The sequence below is a fragment of the Prionailurus bengalensis genome, chromosome D1, assembly GCF_016509475.1.
Source record: "Prionailurus bengalensis isolate Pbe53 chromosome D1, Fcat_Pben_1.1_paternal_pri, whole genome shotgun sequence".
Lineage (NCBI taxonomy): Eukaryota > Metazoa > Chordata > Mammalia > Carnivora > Felidae > Prionailurus > Prionailurus bengalensis.
The window spans coordinates 76,156,327-76,176,791 of record NC_057346.1 but is presented as its reverse complement, the minus strand read 5'-3'; the positions used below and the strand labels follow the sequence as shown (position 1 = coordinate 76,176,791).

Below are 20,465 nucleotides of genomic sequence, written 5' to 3'. Positions count from 1 at the left end.
AGAAGCTTTGACATTTCTTGGACTGAAGACTGGGAAAAAAAAAAAAAAAAAAAAAAAAAAAAAAAAAGACATGTTCCTAAAGTTACAAAGCTGAAGCTGATTATCTCTGAAAGATATGATGAACATGTGGTCTCTGCAGAAATAACTGTGCAGCCTGCTCTCCAAGACCAAATTCTGGATCTGAGGCCAAAAAAAGCCTGACCTGTAAAACGGGTTGAGGGTGTGGAAGTGTTCATTGCCAGGGGGAAACCATTTATAATCGTTGAAAGAAGTGTAATTGTATTTGGGGGGCAGAAAGGACTAGAGAAAAATTTAACACCTGAATAGCCAAACTGTTCTGTTGTTATTTTCTTGACCTACACCTGAATGGTTTTCATTTGAGGGATGCAAAGAGAGGAAAACCACACCCTACTTTTAAAAGTTGTCAGTAGCCAAGGGAGTTTCTTGGCTTTAAAATCTTCTAAAAACTCTGATGCCTGAAAATACTATGATCATTCCCATTCTATACCCATGACAAACCGAGGCCAACAGATCTGGGACTAAGAGGGCTAGAAAATGTCTCTAGAAATCAGATCTTGCCCCTCCCCCAACCCTCACCCCTCTCTGTGCTGTGAGTAGGCTATAGCTTGTAAGGTTTAACTAAATGGTCATGCCTTTCTGGTTTGCAAGGTTTGCAGTGGGAGCTTGCAAACACTAGTTTCTTCTTGAGAGAGGAGTACGGGTTCCTGGTTTAAATGGAGAGTAAAGTCTGAGCAAAATTCCATTGTGACACTCCAGGCTTCGCTAAACCACGCCCTGCACAGACTTGGAAGGCTCCAATTCACTGTAGAGAACAGTTAGCCTCCATTCACACCATCAGTCGGGTGCGTCTGGCGCTCCAGGGCAAGGCATTTTGCCCCAGTCTCCTTCACATGATCTGTACATTTTCCCCAGAAGCTTCCTCAACAAGACAGACAAGACTTCCTCAGCACCCACCTCTGTGGGCTGTATCACATGAGCTACTTTGCGAAGCTTGGCCAATGAGAGGGGATGTCCTCCTACTTAGCACAGAGATGTTGAAAATTAAGGGTTTTTTTTTTTTTTTAAAGATTTTGTTTTCAAGCAATCTCTACACCCAACAACGTGGGGCTTGAACCCACAACCCCAAGATCAAGAGTGTCATGCTCCACTGACTGAGTCGGCTATGTGCCCTGAAAATTAAGTTCTTCTGCAGCAGCCCCAGCTAGGTTTTAGTTTCTATCTATCCCTCTTGCCCAGGACAGCACTTTTTCCCTTGGTTCCTTCCATGCTAGACCTTTGTACATCTCTGATAATTTGGTTGCACTCAACAGGTTACCCCCTACATGGCTGGCTGCTCCAGGACCAGGGTTCTCTGCATCATTTCTGGTGTCTGATAACACTGATCAAATGTAACAGGTGCTCAGTAAATTCATATGGAATACACAAACGACTATGCCAGGCATGTGAAGCATATTATTTAATTTACTACATCTACTAACAACTCCTTGAAGAGGTATTGCCATGATCTCCTTTTAAAAGGGGGGGGGGGAGTCCTAGAGATATTAACAGGCCCATTAAAAATGACAGAATCATGGGCAGCTGGGTGGCTCCGTTGTTTAAGTGCCCAGCTCTTGGTTTTGGCTCAGGTCATGATCTCACAGTTCGTGAGTGTGAGTGCTGCACTGGGCTCTCTGCTGTCAGCACAGAGGTCACTTTGGATCCCCGGTCCCCATCTCTCTCTGCCCCTCCCCTGCTCATGATCTTTCTCCCTCAAAAATAAATAAACATTAAAAAACAACAACAAGCCTCCCCGCTCCCCAAAATGACAAAGTCAGGATCAAGTCTGGTGGGTCTACGTAACTCTAGAGCCCATGCTCCTGAATTATATCCAGCAGGCACTCAAAACATACTCATCCACTTCATGGACTACTTCTTGAAGCAACCTGATGTAGATTTTCTCCTACTCAGTCCCTAACATGATACTCCCATATTTCCACTGTCTTGGCCCAAAGGCAGGGTTGGTGGCATACCTAATTTTAAATGCCTCCAGTATGGGAAACACTGCCTTCCCACGTTACCATTCCTTTCGCCCACAGGGTAGGAACTTTTCTGAGCCCCCTACCCCACCCTCCACTTCTCTGCCTCGGGTTTCTTCTTTGAACTTCCTCTCACATCTAGATTTGCACATTCTTACAAACCCTTCAAGGTTGGAAAGAAGCATTTGCTCTCTGCCCACCCTTTGGAAAACCAGACCCAAAACAAACATCTCCAGTGTGCATGGATGCTGTGGAATGTCAGAGAAGGTCAGCAGTGCCCAGAGTCTGCCCCACCCGATCCCTCCGGGGAAAGTGGTTTGGAGGGAGCTTTCTCGCAGTGGCCGCTGGGAGCGCTGCACAGCCCAGTGCGGCATCCTCTCTTTCTCTTCCTCATCCTCCCTGGCCGCCCAGCAGCACTTGACCCTGCTACCAGAAGTTTCTTCTCTCTGCTTCTGTTTTCCTCCCACCTCCTCTCATCTCGCTGGCTGCTCTCCTTTCTCTTCAGAGCACCCAAAGTTCAGTCCTTGGCCCTCTGGCTCTTTTCCATCTCCATTCAACCCCGTAGAGAACGCTCCAGATTCCAGCTTTCGATACCACCTATGAGCCCATGTCCACCAGATCTACGCCTCCAGGAGTCCCAGGCTGGTTGGCATGTCCATGTGGATGCCTCCTGAGCAGCTCTGACTTCAAATAGCCAAACCAGAGCTCCTGATGCTCCCCCCACTCTGCCCCATCTGCACCTCTTACCGATTCAAGAAACAATACCTTCACATACCCAGGTACTCAAGTTGCAAATCTAGGAACATTCAAGGATTATTCTTCTCTTTGCCCTCACACTCCACATCACCATGTGCTGTCAACTTTCTTCTTGAACACATCTTAAACTCACCTGTGCTATGAATTACCATTTGTTTCACCTACGATCTGAACGTCTACAAATCCAATGGTATCTACCTCCATGCAGCTTATACTGTAGATTTTTGGGTGGCGGTGTGTGTGTTGGCGGAGGGGGGGGGTGGTACAAAAAACAAATAACCTGGGGCAATCTACACGTCAGGTGGTGGTATGTGCCATGGTAAAAAATAAAACAGGGGAAAGGGAGGTGATGGGGAGTGCTGGCGGTCATGGGGGCGTTATTTTACACAAGGTGCACAGACAAGGCATTACTGAAAAGGTAACACTGAACAGAGACGTGAAGGAAGAGAATATCTAGAGGAAGAGTGTACCAGGCAGAGAACAAAGAAAGGGCAAGGGGGTGTGATTAGAGTGCTCAAAGGACACGAACCAGGCCATCGTGGGGAGGATGAGGAGGAGAGTGCTATTGGCCTCTTATGTGGTTGCCCTTCCTCTCTATTCCTTATCTACAGAAAGGAGACTGATCTTTGTGAAACATGAATTCAGATGATCTTACATTCCTGCTTAAAACTCTCCAGTGAATGGGCTGGCTGGCTGGCTCGGTCGCTAGAGCAAGTGGCTCTTGAAGTCGGGGTCGTGAGTTCAACCCCCACATTGTGTGTACAGATTACTTAAATAAACTTCAAGAACAAACAAACAAAAGAAACCTCTCCAATGGCTGATAACCCATCACACATAGAAGCAGATGCAAATTTACTTTGACTTCAAAGTCTCCCGTGGTCTGGCCCTGCCTATCTCCATGGCCTCCTTTCTTACCACTTTCCTACTTCCTAACCATGCCGCAGCCACACTGGCCACACACTGGCCATCCCTTGTTCCCAGTCTCCACCTGAGGCTCCTTGCACTATCTGGGGCGAAGGCTGCCCTGCTCCCCACAGTCTATTTCCTTTCCCTCCTGGGTGCGGAGATTTCATTTCTTCCCTTATGGGTGGGATGACCCTGTTCAGTGGACTGTGGACAGAGAGGACATGTGTCTCCTCTAGGTCTGGCCCATAAAACTCTCTAAGAGAAACCCCTCTTAGAAACCCCTGCACTCTCTCCCCTCCCCCACCTCACCTGCTGGCTGGACACAGAGCACTCAGTGAAAGACTCAGATCCAGTGGGATGGCTGGATCCAGATGGAAGGAGTCTTCCACGCAGGCTGCCCGACCCAGAACTGGGTTCTGAGCTTTGGGACTCCATGTATTACAGCAGCTAGGGTCACTGACCAGAACGGTCCCTCTTGTCTTGAAGATCTCAGCTGCAATGTCGCCTCCTTTCCGGACCATTCTGTCTACAGTTGCTGTAGTATTCCGTATCCCAACACCTTATTTTAATTCCTAGCATTAACCTAACCCTGAGCTGTTTTCTAGTTTATTCAGATTTACTTGTTTGATGTCTGCTTTTCGCCCTGGTCTACCAGAACTGAACTTTATCCGTCTTGTACGTCCTTGTAACCAGTGACTGGCACAGAGCCAGAGCAGAAGCTCAGAAGTAAAACAGCTACACTGGGTGGTGTCCCCGCTGGTCCCTAATCCCTAGGGGTGGGACTCTGGTGAGCATCACCTTAGGCCTCTTCAGAACATCTAGAGTTGTGCCCCGCTTACATGGGTTGTTACATACAATGTTTAAAACCACAAATAAGGAACAGGCGAGTTCCTTTTTCTCCTGGTCAAACTGAGGTGCTCTGGGATGATGGCATGTGTGTCACAGGCAACTGGCCTCTTATTAACTTCTGAGGCACCTAGCGGGTCAAATAGGACTCATACTCTTGGGCATTTACCTAATTCTTTACACAAGAACACGGGCCTAGACGCACTGTGGCCCTGTCCTCAGTGGAGCTGCTAATCTGAGTAAAACGGAGACCCCCCAACAGAGCCATACTTCATGGGTGGTGGGACTGCTAAAAAGTCAAGGCCTTAGGCTGTTTTCCTGTCTTCCACTTTCTGTCTTCCACGGTGACCACGTGGCTGGTGCGCTGCAAAGACCTGGCCGAGCCCCCTGCTCACAGGGCATGCACCCATCTGGTAAGCTGGCCTTCGGACACTTATGCAGGCTGCTGTCATCAGCAGGTGCTGCTGTCTTCAGCTCCGGTGGCTGGATGGCTAAGCGGACTTACAGTCAGCACCACATACCTGGCTTCCTGAGACTGAAGGAGAAGAGGAAGGAGGCCCTTTAGGCACAGTGTCTGACTAGGCCCTCACGAGGATCCAGGGAAGCAGATGTAATTAACCTCCTTTTTCCCAATGAGGAAACTGAGGTGTCTACAACGACCCACTCCCTTGTCCAACCGTAGCTCAGTGGCTGTTTGGACCCCAGCCACAGCAGCTCTCTTCTCCTGGGTACTGGCTCATCTTACTAACGGTACCGCAAACCACACGAGCTCCAGGTCTTTCACTCTTGGCCTGGTATACTCATGGTCTCTAAGGGAATGCAGTCCTATGGGGCAAGGGTAATCTTTCTCACTACTCCAGGAGCTGACACCTGGGTCCCCACTTGTCCATCCCAAGCCATTCCTGACGCACTTCTGTCTGTGGAGTCTGGGCCTTCTGTTATTAGATGGGGCACAGGACTGTCTCCCTATACCTCTGATGGAGCAATGATCAGTGGGTGCTCAGTGGAAATCATGGGAGGTTGGCGACTCTTCCCTTCTACCTACCTAGTTGCCAAGGGCAATAGCAGAGAAGCCAAGGTCACGTGAGCAAACGCCTATCTCACTTAACAGGAGCAGCGGCGCTCCCGAGGAGCTCTGTACAAACTGACTCATCTAAAATTTACTACCCGTAGATTTCAGTTAATCAGTAAACCACTCAGCCATCAAAAAGAATGAAATCTTGCCACTTGTAATGACGTGGATGGAGCTAGAATGTATTATGCTAAGTGAAATAAACCAATCAGTGAGAGGCAAATACCTTATGATTTCACTCATACGTGGTGGGATTTAAGAAACAAAACAGATGACCATATGGGAAGGGAGGGAGAGAAGAGATGGAAACAAACCACAAGAGACTCTTGACGATAGAGAACAGAGGGTCGACAGGGGTAGGTGGATGGGAGATGGGCTAGATGGGGGATGGGTATTAAGGGGGGCACTTGGCTTGCTGTGATGAGCACTGGGTGTTGTATGTGAATGATGAATCGCTGAATTCTACTCCTGAAACCAATACTGCACTGTATGTTAATTCACTAGCGGAGTTCATGGAGATGAATCATTTTACCAAAGATAGAACCCTTTGGTAAAGACAATTGTCACCGAGTCTTTCTCCATTTTTTTAACTTCCAAATGCTGAGTGTTGAGCTTGGAGAAAAAAGTCAACACCAAATTTTGATCACAGAAGGATGGCATCATCTCTTTACGCTCTGTCACGAAAATGACCTGGAACTTCAGCAAAAACTGTGAACACGCGTAACACCATCTTTCCTCCCGGTAAGATGGTTGTAGTTCTTTCCCATCCATTTATCTCGTTTAATCCTTAGGACAGGATAAGTAGCCAAGAACCATTATCCTACTTTGGCAAATAAAACAACGTCAACAGAGAGGTTAAGCAACTTGCTCATGGCTGCTACAGCAACGCCACTGGGACAACGGAAGATTCCTTTCTCTTTCAACCTCTCCAGTCCTGAAACATTGGTGGAAAATGCCCAGTCCTATGAAACACGACATACAAGACCCCAAGGGGCAGACATATCCTAACAGGACACCTAGCCCTTCCAGTTTGAGGGAGTTCCTAGAGGCCAAAGGCATCATCAGCCCAGCGTGTGTCCCTGACAGACAGACTTACAGGGAGTTGGAGTGAGAGCCCCTCAGCAGCGGAGTGGAACCCGTGGAGCCATTATGTGGTAACTTTGGCGAGGAAGGCAACGAAGAATCTGTCATCTCCTCGATGTCTGAATGAGAGGATGCAGACTTGGGGGACTTCTTCTTCCCGAAGGCTTGCTTGAAGGAGCTGCGTAACTGAATATCCGAGACTGTCAGCCTGGCACGGGCTGCCACCCAACACCCAGGCCTCGGCAACACAGAGACATGCAGACAAAAGAGCAATTAATTCTCCCATGACTCCCCCCCCACCCCCCAACCAATGACAGAGGTTCCCAACAGCTCTCTTGAATCAGTGCAGTAAGGGAAGAAGAGTTATCTGGTGCTGACAGCTCAAAGGACTGGACCTGTGGGTGACATTCCATGCCTACTCCTGCTTCGAGGCTAGATGCCAACAGCAAGACAGAGCCTGGCTCAGCAGATGGATGTCGGGAGGATGAGGTTACACAGCAACAAAGCAGGATGCTCAGACATGGTGGCGGATGCGGGTGAGATTAGTCATATCAATGGATGGGTTAGCTTGGTATCTGATATTAACGGTGGTCTTGCTTACCTCATTGACCTGCCAGGGAAAACGCAAGCAAAAATGGGGGAGGGGAAGGAAAAAAGACAATTTTTAACAGAGAAAGCCAGTGACAGGGAAAGCTTCGGACTTCTCAGACACGACATGGCTAATGATAAACACCACACACACAGGAGGTTTCTGGTAAGAACGTGAATCTTTCAGGGCATTAGGGGCATCTTCCTCCGTGAGGAAAGGCAAGGACTAGTGCTTCTGGAAGGCCCTATAGTCCGAGTTCTTCCAGCTTCTTTGTCTAGTTGAAATGACGGCCCTCACCTTCCTGTGCTTCTCACCCTGTGTCTTTTATCAGCCATCTCTCTGCGCCTTAACTTGTTTTTGGCATGTCTGTGTCTTATTCTCTCAGCAAGAAGGGCTTCACTGCTGCACTAGGCCCCAACGCAGCCCTTTGGAAGATCTCCTCAGGAGTTCCCGCTATCCTGGCATACGCGTAAGAACAAGCAGGGAACTACCCACCTTGGTTACTACTCAAACAGTGGGTATTTGTGAGAAATTCATTAGCCATATTGGGTACAGGGAACTGGTACCTCACAAATTCCCCACATCATGCGACGGATCTGAAAAGTCCAACGAGAGTATTTATTCTAATGAGAATCAAGAGTTAAAGTGTAGGGTCTTCTCTGAAAGCCACAAGCACGTATTTTCTAGAGCCGAAAAGTTAAGTTTTGTCTTAAAAAAAGGTCTTTTAAAAAAGGGATTTCCTTTTTCCTAAAATCCTTCATTCCTTCTGAAAACATCCTGGAGGTTTTCTTAGCCATTAAAGAATTCAGAAACAGGCCATTCTGAAATAATTAATGGGATTTTTTTTACCCATCAGGATTTCATCCATAACGAATGGCATGTCCAGCGTGTGGTTGATCAAGTTCCCGTTTCCTGCTTTTCACCGTATTTCCAGTTATAGAAACAGAAGGATCTAGTACACAAGCCATCAACCTAAATCCTTGCCTCTCCCTGTGGTAAAAGGCCGGGTGGAAGAGGAGATTGCAAAGATCAGACGGAATTAAGCTTCGGGATGATCTGAGAGTGTCAATTATCCATCCTCCCCAATTCTACCGATAACCTGGAACTGTCTTAAAGCAAATAAATATGTTTTATTTTTTGAATTGGAGAAAATGGATATACACTGTTTTTCATAGAAAAGAATTCTCTCTCATCACCTTGACAATCAAGTCAGACCATAGTTACCAACAATATATTAGAAACAGCAACATACGTTAATCCTCTAAAAGGCACGGCGAAGGAGTTGACTGAAAGCCGTTAGTAACAAAGAAAAAATTTAATCATTAGGACAGGGTTGCACTGAACCGGCCTTACAGTCTTCCAGCGCAAGCGATCAATAACCGAAATCACTCAAACCTCAACTCCTCTATTGGTAGACCTCGCCACCCATCCAAGATAACACGAAATGAGGGAGAAGTATGTGGGATGAATGAGGACGTTGAAGCTACTCTGAACACACGATGCGGTCAGCACTGACAGATGGGGCCCTTTGAGCACTAGCCCCCTTCAGATCAATCTGGGGTATCCCTGTGCTGAAGACAGGGGGCAGCAAATGTCTCAGAACTCCACAGCCTCCACACAACCAAAACTGGGTGGGTAGGGGGCTCCTGGCTGGCTCAGTCCGTGGACTGTGCAACTCTTGATCTCAGGATGGTGAGTTCAAGCTCCATGGTGGGGGTAGAGTTTACTTAAAAAAAAAAATGGCGGGCGTGTGAAATATTTCCAGGAGAATGGGAAAAAAACTTCTCCAGACACCACAGCACAGAAATTCAAGCAGTTCATTGGGATTATGGAAACATGGAGAAACAATGTATTGGAAACTGGGTCTATCAAACTCACTGTTTTGAAGTACAACTCTCCAGTTTAAAACCTTGTCCTAACTCCTAACATCTAAATTGTGACACTTTTTTTTTTAATGTTTATTTCTTTCTTGGAGAGAGAGAGAGAGAGAGAGAGAGAGAGAAAGAGAGAGAGAGAGAATATCTCAAGCAGGCTCCTCACTGTCAGTGCAGAGCCTGACACGGGGCTCCAACTCACTAACTGTGAGATCATGACCTGAGCCAAAACCAAGAGTGGATGCTTAATGGACTGAGTCACCAGGGCGCCCCTACACCATGACACTTTTACTTACAGGACGCGGTCAAAAATTGTTTAGAGAAAAGTTGGTTTAACGCTGTCACAGCAGTCAATTGTGTCAGTAAGCAGATAAGGATTATCAATGATGACGGGATAACTGGTAACACACACCCTCCACCCCAGAATAGCTAAGAAGAAACCACTGCAGAGTACCCTTGCTCTAGTGCCTGGAACTCTGTGGCTATAACATGGGATGATGACGACACAACATGTATATGAAATGGAAGATGAGTATGCCACGTAAAGTCTCATGAAACAGAAAAACTACAAGGTGGTGGTGGTTTCGTAAGTCCTGGTGTTTGGCTGAGCACAGCACTGAATTTGGTAGAAACCTATCCATAGGCTTCTTTGGATCCGCTCTCAAAGGCCTATGCTCTGAAGTTAAGAGCGAGCCTGGGCTCTTTCTGGGGGGGGGGGGGGGGGGGGGCACTGGTCTGCTAGGACCCACGGAAGTCTTGGGATGCACACTCACCCAATTCTTCCTCTTCTTCTTCTTCGAGTCACTCTCTATGTTGCTGCCCACACTGGAGTGGCTGGTGGCACTGTTGATGCTGGAGACGCTGTCAGAGGAGTGCTGTCTGCGGATGCGGAGGTCTGCAGACTGGGAGGTACCATTTCCTGGAGACCCAAGGCAGGAGATCAGCAGCTGCTGCCTGGAGCCCAGTCCTTTGTCCCAGGGAATGGCTTTTATACCTGAATCCACACATACCCGAGTATTTCCCATTAGACACCACCTTCTGCCCTCAGCAGCTGGTTTGAAGATCCTTGAGCAGGTGGAAGTTACACCCCCTTTAGTCAATTCAATGAGGGCCCATTCTATCCGCTTCATCAAACAGAAGTCAGGGGAGGCTTCAAGACAATCCCCCCCTAACACCAGCTCTCTCAAGCTTGAGACAGGCACCCAATCCTGTTTCTGAACCGTGACAAGTCACCTGTATTGTCAGGCCACCCCGAGCCCCATTCTGCTCTGTACGCTCCTGCTTCACGAGCCTTCTTTTGTCTCCTTGGAGATGCCGAGCCCATCTCATCTCGGGGTCCTAACGTGTACTATTCCCTCTTCCTGGAATGCCCCTTGCGCTTCCTCGGGCTGGCCGGCTCTTGCCAATCCCTCCCATTTCGATCCTGTCATTACTCTTCAGGAGGCCTGACAGCTGAAATAACGGTGACGCCAGAAATCACGCTGTCTGAAAGAGCAGTGACACCGAAATAAAATTTGCAGCCAGTTTTCTGCACAAGCACAGAACGAAATCTAAGAGCACTGGTGTCAGAGTCAGAGAGACCTGGGTTCCAGTCCCACTTCTGCATCTTATACTCTGGAAGTGACTCAAGCAGCCCGATGCAGAGAGGACCAGCACTGCGCTCATAAGGTTGTTGTGGAAGCGAACGAGATAACTAATAACTGAAAACACTGAGCGGAGGGGCTTAGAACACAGCGCGTGTTCCATAAATGCTAGCTATCACCGTTACTTCTACCATGACCACTAAGGCCACCGCTGTGGGAGGTGGAGGGTAACTCCGCCTCACAACTCCATTTCTCCCCGCAAGACACACGAGGATGAAGCAATTCGCTCGGGAAGATTCTCCTGGGCAAACAAGAGATGCCTACTTCAGGGTAGCCCGAGTCAATATGGAGATACCAGAGCACGACTGAGGTTAAGGGCTTCAGGCATAAGGACACAGGCGAAGCGCAACACTTCGCCACTTTGCCGATGAAACGTATTTTCTTCCGTTTTTGAGACACAGCAGGGAAGAGGCTGAGCCAGAAGAGCTACCTTCCCGGAGGCCTGGAGTTACTGGATTCAAAGTGTTTGCCTCCCAGGACCTGAGTGACTGACGTGGACACACACCCTGGGGCAGGGAGAATGCAGCGCGTGTTGTCAGGGGAGGGCTCCTAAGGGCAGGCAGGTTGTTGGTCTAGAAGGCTGCTCTCCTTCCTTTACCTTTGCAGTTGAGCTCTGGTGTGTTAATTACTCCATTAATGGCAGCCTGAGCAGCTGCGTTCTGTTTCTTTAGCAGCTCGATGGTTTTTCTTAACTCATTCAGCTCTGAATCCTGGGGGACAGAAAAAAATACCGGTCACCCTACCATCATTCTGGACCGATCTCCAAAGAAGTGCGACTCGGTTTCAGCACAGGCGGGGAGGGAATGAAGGAGTTCCACAAAACCTCTGTCCCATGTATTTAGGTTGCATCAATCTTCAACGGGCACATAAGCACACAGAAGCCGTAGAAATAGGACTGTGAGATGGGTCACGGGTGCTGGGGCCGCCCCTTCGTTTAGGTCACTTTTGCACTCAACAGACCTACTCTTCACGATTCAATTCCCATAGTTCAAGTGCACTAAAATCTCTACTACTCTCTGGAACCAAAGAGAGTATTATTCTTAGGTGTGCTGTTCATCCCAAGCAGGGAGGAGGGAGGCACCCTTTCTTGCTTTACCTTTTGCTCAGCCGTCATGGTCAAACTCTGGAGCCTGATTGTCATGTTTCCAAGACTCTGTTCAAAGGCTGCCACCAGGTGAGCCTGGAGGAGAAAAGACACCACCTCAGTCAGATCACCCTGCAAGGCAAGAGAGCCTATTGGGTGCTGGGTCTTAAGGACTGCAATCCTCACCGGGGCCATGTGAGTTAGCCCCCGCCTAATTCTTCAGCCCTTGGAGCCCCAGTCTCCATCTCTCTTTGGGATCCAGTCACTCCAGCTTTTCACATCCTCAAAAATCCCATGCTGCTTCCCACCTCAGGGCCTTCATATGTGCTTTCCCTGCTGTCTCCCTAATTTTTACACAACCTTCTCAAGAGATGGAAGCTCACGCCTTCGTGACGGCTCTCTCACGTTCACCCTCAAAAGCACGTGGACTGCCGACCTATGTGCATTATGGTGTCACCGTCAGAGACACATGCACTCCTGTGACTGCTGCTTCATTTCTAGCTCCTCTGCTCTACGGCGCTTTTGTTCACTAAATGCCAAGCTCACAGGAGAGGCTCATATCAAGCATGTTTGTACAAATGGAGGAACAAAGGGGCGCCTGGGTGGCTCAGTCGGTTAAGCGTCCAACTTCAGCTCAGGTCATGAGCTCACGGTCCATGAGTTTGAGCCCCGCGTCGGGCTCTGTGCTGACGGCTCAGAGCCTGGAGCCTGTTTCGGATTCTGTGTCTCCCTCTCTCTCTGACCCTCCCCTGGTCATGCTCTGTCTCTCTCTGTCTCAAAAATAAATAAAACGTTAAAAAAAAACCCAAAAACCGGATGAACAAAGCGGTTGGCATTATTTTGCTTGTTATAATCCTGGTTAATAAAAAGTCACCGAAAAGCCCATCTGCTACCTCCTTGGAGAAACCTTCCCCTGTTCCTCCAGGGAGTTAGGACTTTCCCCCAAGGCCCCTCTCTACTTTTATACGCTTCTGTTAGAACACGACATCAGACACACCACTATTCTCTATAGTGCTAGGACATCTTGAAAAATACGTATCCCACTTTCCGACATGTTAAAAATGCAGGGAAAAAAACATGTATCTTAGAATTGAGAAATGCGATGTTTTTCTGTCTGCCCCTTTCTCTGCAACCTTCTTCAAGGGTAAGATGCAAGCTTGTGTCCTAACATGAAGCCTCTTCCTCTGTACAGCAGCAGGTGAAATATCGGTTGGTTGACTGAGGATCCTGATAATATGGTTAAAACCGAGAATAAAGAATGGACAAGTGAGCTGATCCTACTGACTGTTGTTTCTCCATCTATAAAATGGGGGCGAGGTCTGTTTTCCTCCCAGGGTTATCATGAGCCTTACGTGAAACAACACAGGCGGAAATGGTCTGTACTGTTATGGAATTGCAAAACACAGGAATGAATGGACACTTTGGGGGGAAGGAAGAGGTTTGGGGCTGGGAAAACAATAAAAAATAGGATGAGAATCCAGGTGGGGAGAGATCAAGAAAGGGCTCTAGGAGAGGGATGGGAAGATACAGGAGGCAGAGGAAGTGGGAATCTGGGGAGGAGGGAGAAGTAAGATCTGACCACATATGTAACATTCTAGAGGAACATAGGACCGAGGTGCTCAGTGAAGAATAAAAGTGAGGTAACAACCAGGGGAGGGGTGGGACACTGTCCTGGGTTGTGGAGAGGGTCAGCAGACATGTCACTTGAAAGAGGAGAGATGGGAGAGAAGTCAGAGCTCTTGGTCACTAGACTTCATCAAGCAGGGACAGGTGAGGAGAAGACATATCCAGCATAAACTGTTGGGTCTTTTCTCTAACAGCTGTCGGAGTTATCAGGGAGCAGGACCGCTTATAATAAAAATATTAAGTGGTTACTCAGTTTCTTTCTGACTGCATTGCCCTCTCATCATTAAAAATTGAGAAAATGTCGATGCAGCTTGAAATCAAGAGATACGCTTTAGCATGCCTGGGGAGAATATGGCAAAGCCAACCAATTTAAGACAGTTTACACAGCGGATGAAGGAAACAGGGCCAGGGCAAAGACGGTGAAAAGAAATGACTGTTAACCTTGCCATTTCAAAGGAACGCCAAGGTTAAATTTAAAGGACTGCATTTCCATTTATCTTAATTCTTTGATTGCCACCTAGGCCTCTACTTGTAGGCACTCGCTCTTTCTGTTCAGTTAAAGACAAAAACCTAACCCAAGAAGACTAGCTATTGAGAAGTGTTTTTGCAAACTCAAGAAGAAGCCGTGTTTGCTCTGAAGAGCTAGAGGTTTGCATTTTGCTGTCGAGAGAAAGGACCGACTTTAGGTCACGAGCAACTGTGAAAACACAGGCCGAGAGGCCGTCCCGAGCCTGGTTCAAAGCCACACAACAGCCTTCTTACCAAGTGCCATTCTCACATTCCCAGGAAAACAAACACGAGTGGTATAAAAACACCCAGAGAAGGTGGCTTTGAGTAGTTTGGCCTAGAAAAACAAATACAGCTTGGCCTGTGAGAAAGACGGCAGACAATAAAACACGTTAGGGCTGCCGGTGGTGTGTGGTAAGACTAAATATTTACTTTGAAACAATACTGGATTTCAATGGCTTTTGTGAGGAGCAAAACACACTTTTGGAATAATAACGATGATGTAAGAGACCTCACCCTGAGTCTTCTGGAGCAGAGGGTCGAGTTCCAAATGGCCCAGCGTAAGGCCCTTTGGGCAACACAAGGCCACTGGAGGAATTAACCCGAGTTTTCTGATAAGTCAATTCATCTATTTTTTGATATGTAGGGGGCACCAATGGAGAGCAGTAATCCTTAACCAGGGGAGTAGCTCCAAAAATCACCTGAGATGGGGCTTGCTATTAAATCTCACATTCGGATTATATCCAGATTGCCTCAGTGAGTTTGGGGTTTGGTTTTGGATTCGAATGGTACCCACATGAAGACTAACCCACGGAACATCTCTGGGTTGTTTTTTTTCTTTTAAATAAGTTCTAAGCTACAAAATTCAGATCTCAATCTTTGATGTTCTTTTGATGGCGTTACTGACGGTGGAAGCAGAAAAGAAAACAAAGGAGGATAACGAAACACACAGTGGCCTGGTACATGAGGGTTTAAAAAAATTCAAACACTCCCAGAAATGTGAGAGAACTCAGGAGAACGAACAATGGTGACAGAAGTTACCAGTTCCTGAGCTTTTAATTAAGGTCAAGTACCACATGAAGCATTTCATGTGCAGATTTTAAGAGAAATAGTTTCCTTCAGTTGACTCAGGCTCAAGCCAGGCATTACCTGGGCAAAAACTCCAGGCAAATGATTGCTTGGAGTACTGACTCAGCTTCCTGGTCCAAGGAAGACAACCTTTTGAAGTTGCTTTTCATCTTACCAGCATACTATGGGGTGGTGCAGGCTGCTTTGGGACAGGCTCCCACACATGTATCTGTGGTCTCAGATTGGCCCACGCGCTCCCGCAGGAAGCCTTGCTTCAGGAACATCTCAGTGCCTCCTAAAACTGCAGGCTCTGCCTGCTAAACTTCAGCCCTCCCTGGCTCATAGCTCTTCAGCAGGGCTCCTTTGCAGACCAGAGGTCTCTGCCTCCACTCGGACCCCTTAATTCCATAACCATGCCATAGTCAGGAAGCTTCATGAGGAGCAAATCGAACCACCACACTGCTCTGCTTCAAACACACAGATTCAGTAGGAAACCCAAACTCTCCCCCTAACAGCCGGGAGTCAGTGTGATGTGACCTGCCCCTTGCTTTTCTTTGCTGCCTCTTCCTGACTTCCTTCTCCCCTCCACCAGCGCCACTGCCCCATATCCAAGCCATAGATTCTAATTACAATGAGCTTACTTATACTTTCTAAACGCACCAAGACTCCCCCTTGGGCGTCTGCACAAATACATGTATGTGTACAGTGGGTAGAACGCTGCCCTCCCCATGCATCCTCCCCTATACAGCATCCCTCAGGTCATCTCCTCCAAGAAGCCCTTCCTGACCTCCCCCCCCGCACCACCAGACTGAGTTCTGTGCGCCTCCTACATGTTCCCACAACCTTCTGCCTCTCTCTCTTAACAGTTAGCCTATTATAGAAAAGTGTTTTGTCTCTCTGCTGTACCAAAGTACACGAAGATGACAGTGATGGTGTCTGCTCTGCTGTTGAACCCACAGTGCCCGGGGCATAGTTGGCACATAAACAGTTGTTGAATTGAATGCTGGTTGGCAGCCCTTCCTGAACACGTAATTGTGCATATTGTAATTACAGAACAGTCAGCTATTTATCTGGAGCCTTCGCTTTTTTTTTTTTTTCCTCCTGAAGATGAACATTTTCAGAAAGAGGAAGAAAAGGGAAATGAACTTTTCTGACCACTTAATGGATTCCAGAACTGATCACCTGACGACCCAGAGAGCTAAGTGTCACCATCCGCCACAGCACAGAGGGGCACGTGCAGGCTCAGAGGTGAAAGAAGCTGCCCGAAGCACAGAGCCAGAAAGTGCCGGAGCGGACGTTTACACTCACGATGCTCAAAGCTCCTGCCCTTCACACTGTACTGCTTCCATGGTGCTCGGGGGCAGGCGGCCGTGAGGAAATGTTGGAAGGGAGCAGTGGCTGCCCCCCCTCCCATGGCTACCACCCTGCATCTGTACTCACATTTGCTGTCAGCTGGGTGGTCAAAGCTGAAACCTTTTCCTGTGAGGCATCCAGCTCCCGCCGCAGCTTGCGAATCTAAAGACGGCAAGGGACAGAGTTACTTGCTCAAAGCGTCCATTCCCAGCTGGAGCTGGGTGAAGCAACAGATAATAGTGACAGAGGAAATCCAGCCGGCAAACTGTTCCTTACCTCTGACTGGCATTTTTCTTCTGGCTGTAAAGAAATCATAAGGGAAATTAGACCAGTTGAGGAACAAAGAACAGCGCAACGCAGCCCGTGGGGAAGAGCACATTTGGATGCTTACAGAAGTCCCGAAGTTATGAGTTTTGTTCCTGGTGTTATTTTTCTGGATAAACTGGTTCAGTTAATTTGACCAATCAGAACAGCCAAATACAAACGGCATATTATTTTAAGAAATTAGGAAGACTTTTGGTTGTGATTTTGGTTGTGAGGAGCCCCTCTGCTCCCGTGTGGAGATAATAAGTTTGGGTGGTCAGGAGAAGGTGTGATGTGAAGGGGATGGGCCAGGGTAGGGATGCCAGATTTAGCAAATAAAAATAAGTATGTCCCATGCTACACTGGGGACAATTTATATTAAAAGGTTATTTGGTTTTTTTTTTTTTTAACGTTTATTTTTGAGAGGAGGAGGAAAAGAAGAAAAAGAAGGAGGAGGAGGAGGAGGAGGAGGAGGAGGAGGAGGAGGAGGAGGAGGAGAGAGGGGCAGACAGAGGGAGACACAGAATCCAAAGCATGCTCCAGGATCTGAGCTGTCAGCACAGAGCCCGATGCAGGGCCCGAACTCATGAACCACGAGACCATGACCTGAGCTGAAGTTGGACGCTCAACCCACTGAGCCACCCAGGCGCCCCCAAAATTATGTGTTGTCAATCTGAATTTCTAATTTAACTGGGCGTTCTGTATTTAATCTGGCAATCCTAGCTGGGGGAAAAGGACTGTTCACGGGGTAACTGCCCATGTCATTCCTCCCTCTCCTGTTTCCGGGGCACTGCCTCCGAAGTGAGGGAAGCTGGGAGCCCCATCAGCCTGTCTGCTGATTCCCCAGGTTGTGAGAAAGAACAGGCCTTCACCTTCCTGCTGCCCCAACTCCAGTCCCCCAGTTTCCTTCTACTCTGGGAAGTAAAGGTGAAGCCCGTGGGCCCTTGACTGGCAGAATCTTCCATCCAGGGCCCTGTGTCTGTGGTGACACAGCCACCTGCTAGCCAGGAACCATAAGACTACCTCTCTCCTCCTATAGGGGGAACCTGCAGCAGGAGGAACCTTTCTTTCACTCTCCTTGGGTTCTCACAGGGGCCCACAAAGGAAGACACCCCCCCTCCCATTCTGGGCAATGTTGGAAGTGTTCCCACCTTCTCTCCACCCCTCCATTTGCACTTCCCCAGGGTTGGAGCAGTGACTTGGGAGCCAGGTAGGCGAGTGGAAATCAGTAAGGACTGTTTTGTCCTTGGGTGCTAGATGTGTGTCTTAAGCCAATTTCACCAGTGATAAACCCATTATTAAAATATCAGCATCTGACTCTGGTGTCTACTTTTATATTAGTTCAGAATGCAGAACTACCAGTATGATTCATTAGACCCTGCAGACCCTACACCCATCGGCTGGGGCAGGTGGGGGCTGTTTCCTGTCTGGTCTCCCTTCGCCCTGTTCCTCACCCCATTGCCCTGGCTCCTGATCCTCTCCAGGAGGGTCCTTCCTCCAGCTGGCTTCGAACAGCAGCAGCTGGGTTTTAGGAACACGGGGGCCAAATCGCTTAATTCTGGCAGTAACCCCACAGAGTAGGTCTGTATTCCTTCTGAGGCACAGAGAGGTTAGGTTATCTTGCCTGAAGTCACACAGCTGGACACTCTCATCTAAGAAACACTTTCAGGAAAATGCTGGGAGGTGTCCTCAGGACTTCCTCTTCCCTCTCTGGGAATATTCACCCGTCCCTCTTTATCTGTTCATCCATTCATGCCCACTACCACCACCTATCAAATATTTGCTGATATCCTACTATGTGCCAGGCACTGTTTGAAGAACCTGGGATACAGCTGTGAGCATGACCAAGTCCCTCACCGCATGTTGCTTACAGTCTGGTAATAAGTAGCATTTACGGAATGCTTATCGCGTGCCAGAGACTGTTCTAAGCCCTTTCTACTCTTTAGTCTTCATAACAACCCTTTGGGTAGGTACTAACATTATTCACTTACATTTCACAAATGAGGAAACTGAGGCACAGGGAGGTTGAATAATTTGCCCATGGTCACAGCTATTAAGAGGGAGAGGTGGGACTGGACCCAAGGTAGTCTGGCTCTCGAGTCTAGGATCTTAACAAGCACATTCCCCCGCTCTTCTACTACAGCTACATTCTTATGGAGGCCTTCTAGAAATAAGGCCCCTGGCTTTTGAGTCTGACCCAAAGGACAAAGTTAACAGTGAGAATGTCACAGCTATCTAACATTTGGGTGGCTGACGGAGGTCGGTCAGCAGGGTGAACCATCCATATAGGATGAGGCCCACTTCTAAACACTCCTATCCATGGGCCTAATACTCCCCCCCCTTCCCCGTACCTCTGCCACTGTCACTCTGCCCACTGTCTCAGGGTTGGACCCCTGTTCTTAATCTTACCCCCAGCTGCTGCTCTGGGAGCTCTTAAGTGAAGCTAGGAGCCTCCCTCCATTTAGCAGTTCCTGCCCTCTACCGGCCAAGAAAGCCGGTCTAATGCCCGATGTGGCACCTTCCATTTTCAAGGCAAAGTCTACTCCATGATTTCTTCATGGCAGTTGCTCAGCAACTGTTGCCTTTTCTTTCCTTTATAATTAAAATCACAGGCAATTTTCAGCCAGAATGAGCATTCTTGAATATCCAAGAATTACAGAGATTTCAGGGAAAAACCTATTATCATCCAATAAGAGCCTTCAACAACACTCAGCTCTTAAACAGACTCTTTGGTCTGGGTTGGTGGCAACTTACGAAACTCCAACAATCTCTTTTTAGAACGAGAACTTGTTCGCTTTAACATTTGCCAAGGTGTCTGAGTCTCAGAATTCTATTATTACCAAGTGGCTGATAACAGATGAGGGACCACATGTCCACGCTTGGTGGCAGCAACGTAGTCAGATACAGTTTGGAATTCGCAGACTACTCTGGCGTGGAAACAGGCAAATGTTAGACTTTTTTTTAAGTCTGCAAAAGTAACCTATATGCTCAGAGAAGGCACATGTAGAGGACAGTATAGGGGAACCTTTGATCAATGATTTGGTGGAATGTCAGAAGTTGTGGGCACCTACCTCTGAGACCACTGGCTTCCTGACAGCGAGGACAAACTGACAACTACCCGGAATAATGACATAATTTGTACAAAGTCATATAGTGAGGAAAAAAACAAAGATTAGGCCTCGGGGCTCTTGTCTAGTTACATATGAGGTTGAAACTTATTATTAGGTCTTTGGTAACGTGTGAATTTTTATCAACTCAGCATAATTTGAAATTTCATGAAAACATCAGCTGCCTGTCCACACACCCAGAGCAAGAGCGACCGAAAGGCCTTGGGTGCTAAGAGCCTCCAGCGGGCTGCACGAAGGCAGTGCAGCCAGGAAACGCAAGTGATGGCTTCCTAGGTCCGAATTCTCACAGCGGGGGGAATTCATGCTCTTTCCCTCCAAGGCTGGCTGGTGCAGGCCGGCCCCCATTTCTCACTCTTCTGAGAAGAACCTTCCTGCTCCACGCTGATGGGAAACCCCGGGCACTCCGCTGGGAAAACAAGGGGCTTGGGGATGGTGATGCCTGTGGTAGCCTCTGCACCCACTCTATGGAACTAGAGTCCCAGGTCCCGAGGTGTCCTTGGGTGCGTCTGGCTTCCTCCTTCAGCTGCAGGCTCCTCTGCCCACCCGCACCACATCCTTGGGGTGTAGCCCAGAGCGTCACATCCACACAGG

General features: G+C 48.2%; 1 protein-coding gene across 24 annotated transcripts in view; it reads right to left on the bottom strand.

Moving 5' to 3' along the window:
• Positions 1 to 20,465, bottom strand: part of NAV2 (neuron navigator 2) — a 739,922-nt gene that overhangs the window by 29,611 nt on the left and 689,846 nt on the right. For 11 of the 24 annotated variants that reach the window (XR_006297427.1, XM_043580801.1, XM_043580796.1 and 8 more), the window contains 7 exons: positions 16,720 to 16,743; positions 16,531 to 16,605; positions 11,902 to 11,985; positions 11,404 to 11,515; positions 9,936 to 10,156; positions 7,301 to 7,309; positions 6,713 to 6,885 (listed from right to left, as the gene is read on the bottom strand). Coding sequence is in view for 23 of the 24 variants with exons in the window: in XM_043580801.1 (XP_043436736.1) it covers positions 6,713 to 6,885; positions 7,301 to 7,309; positions 9,936 to 10,156; positions 11,404 to 11,515; positions 11,902 to 11,985; positions 16,531 to 16,605; positions 16,720 to 16,743 (698 nt within the window). In the remaining variant the exon portion in view is untranslated. The remainder of the gene's footprint in view (positions 1 to 6,712; positions 6,886 to 7,300; positions 7,310 to 9,935; positions 10,157 to 11,403; positions 11,516 to 11,901; positions 11,986 to 16,530; positions 16,606 to 16,719; positions 16,744 to 20,465) is intronic. The other 13 variants (XM_043580799.1, XM_043580810.1, XM_043580812.1 and 10 more) reach the window with 3 other exon arrangements.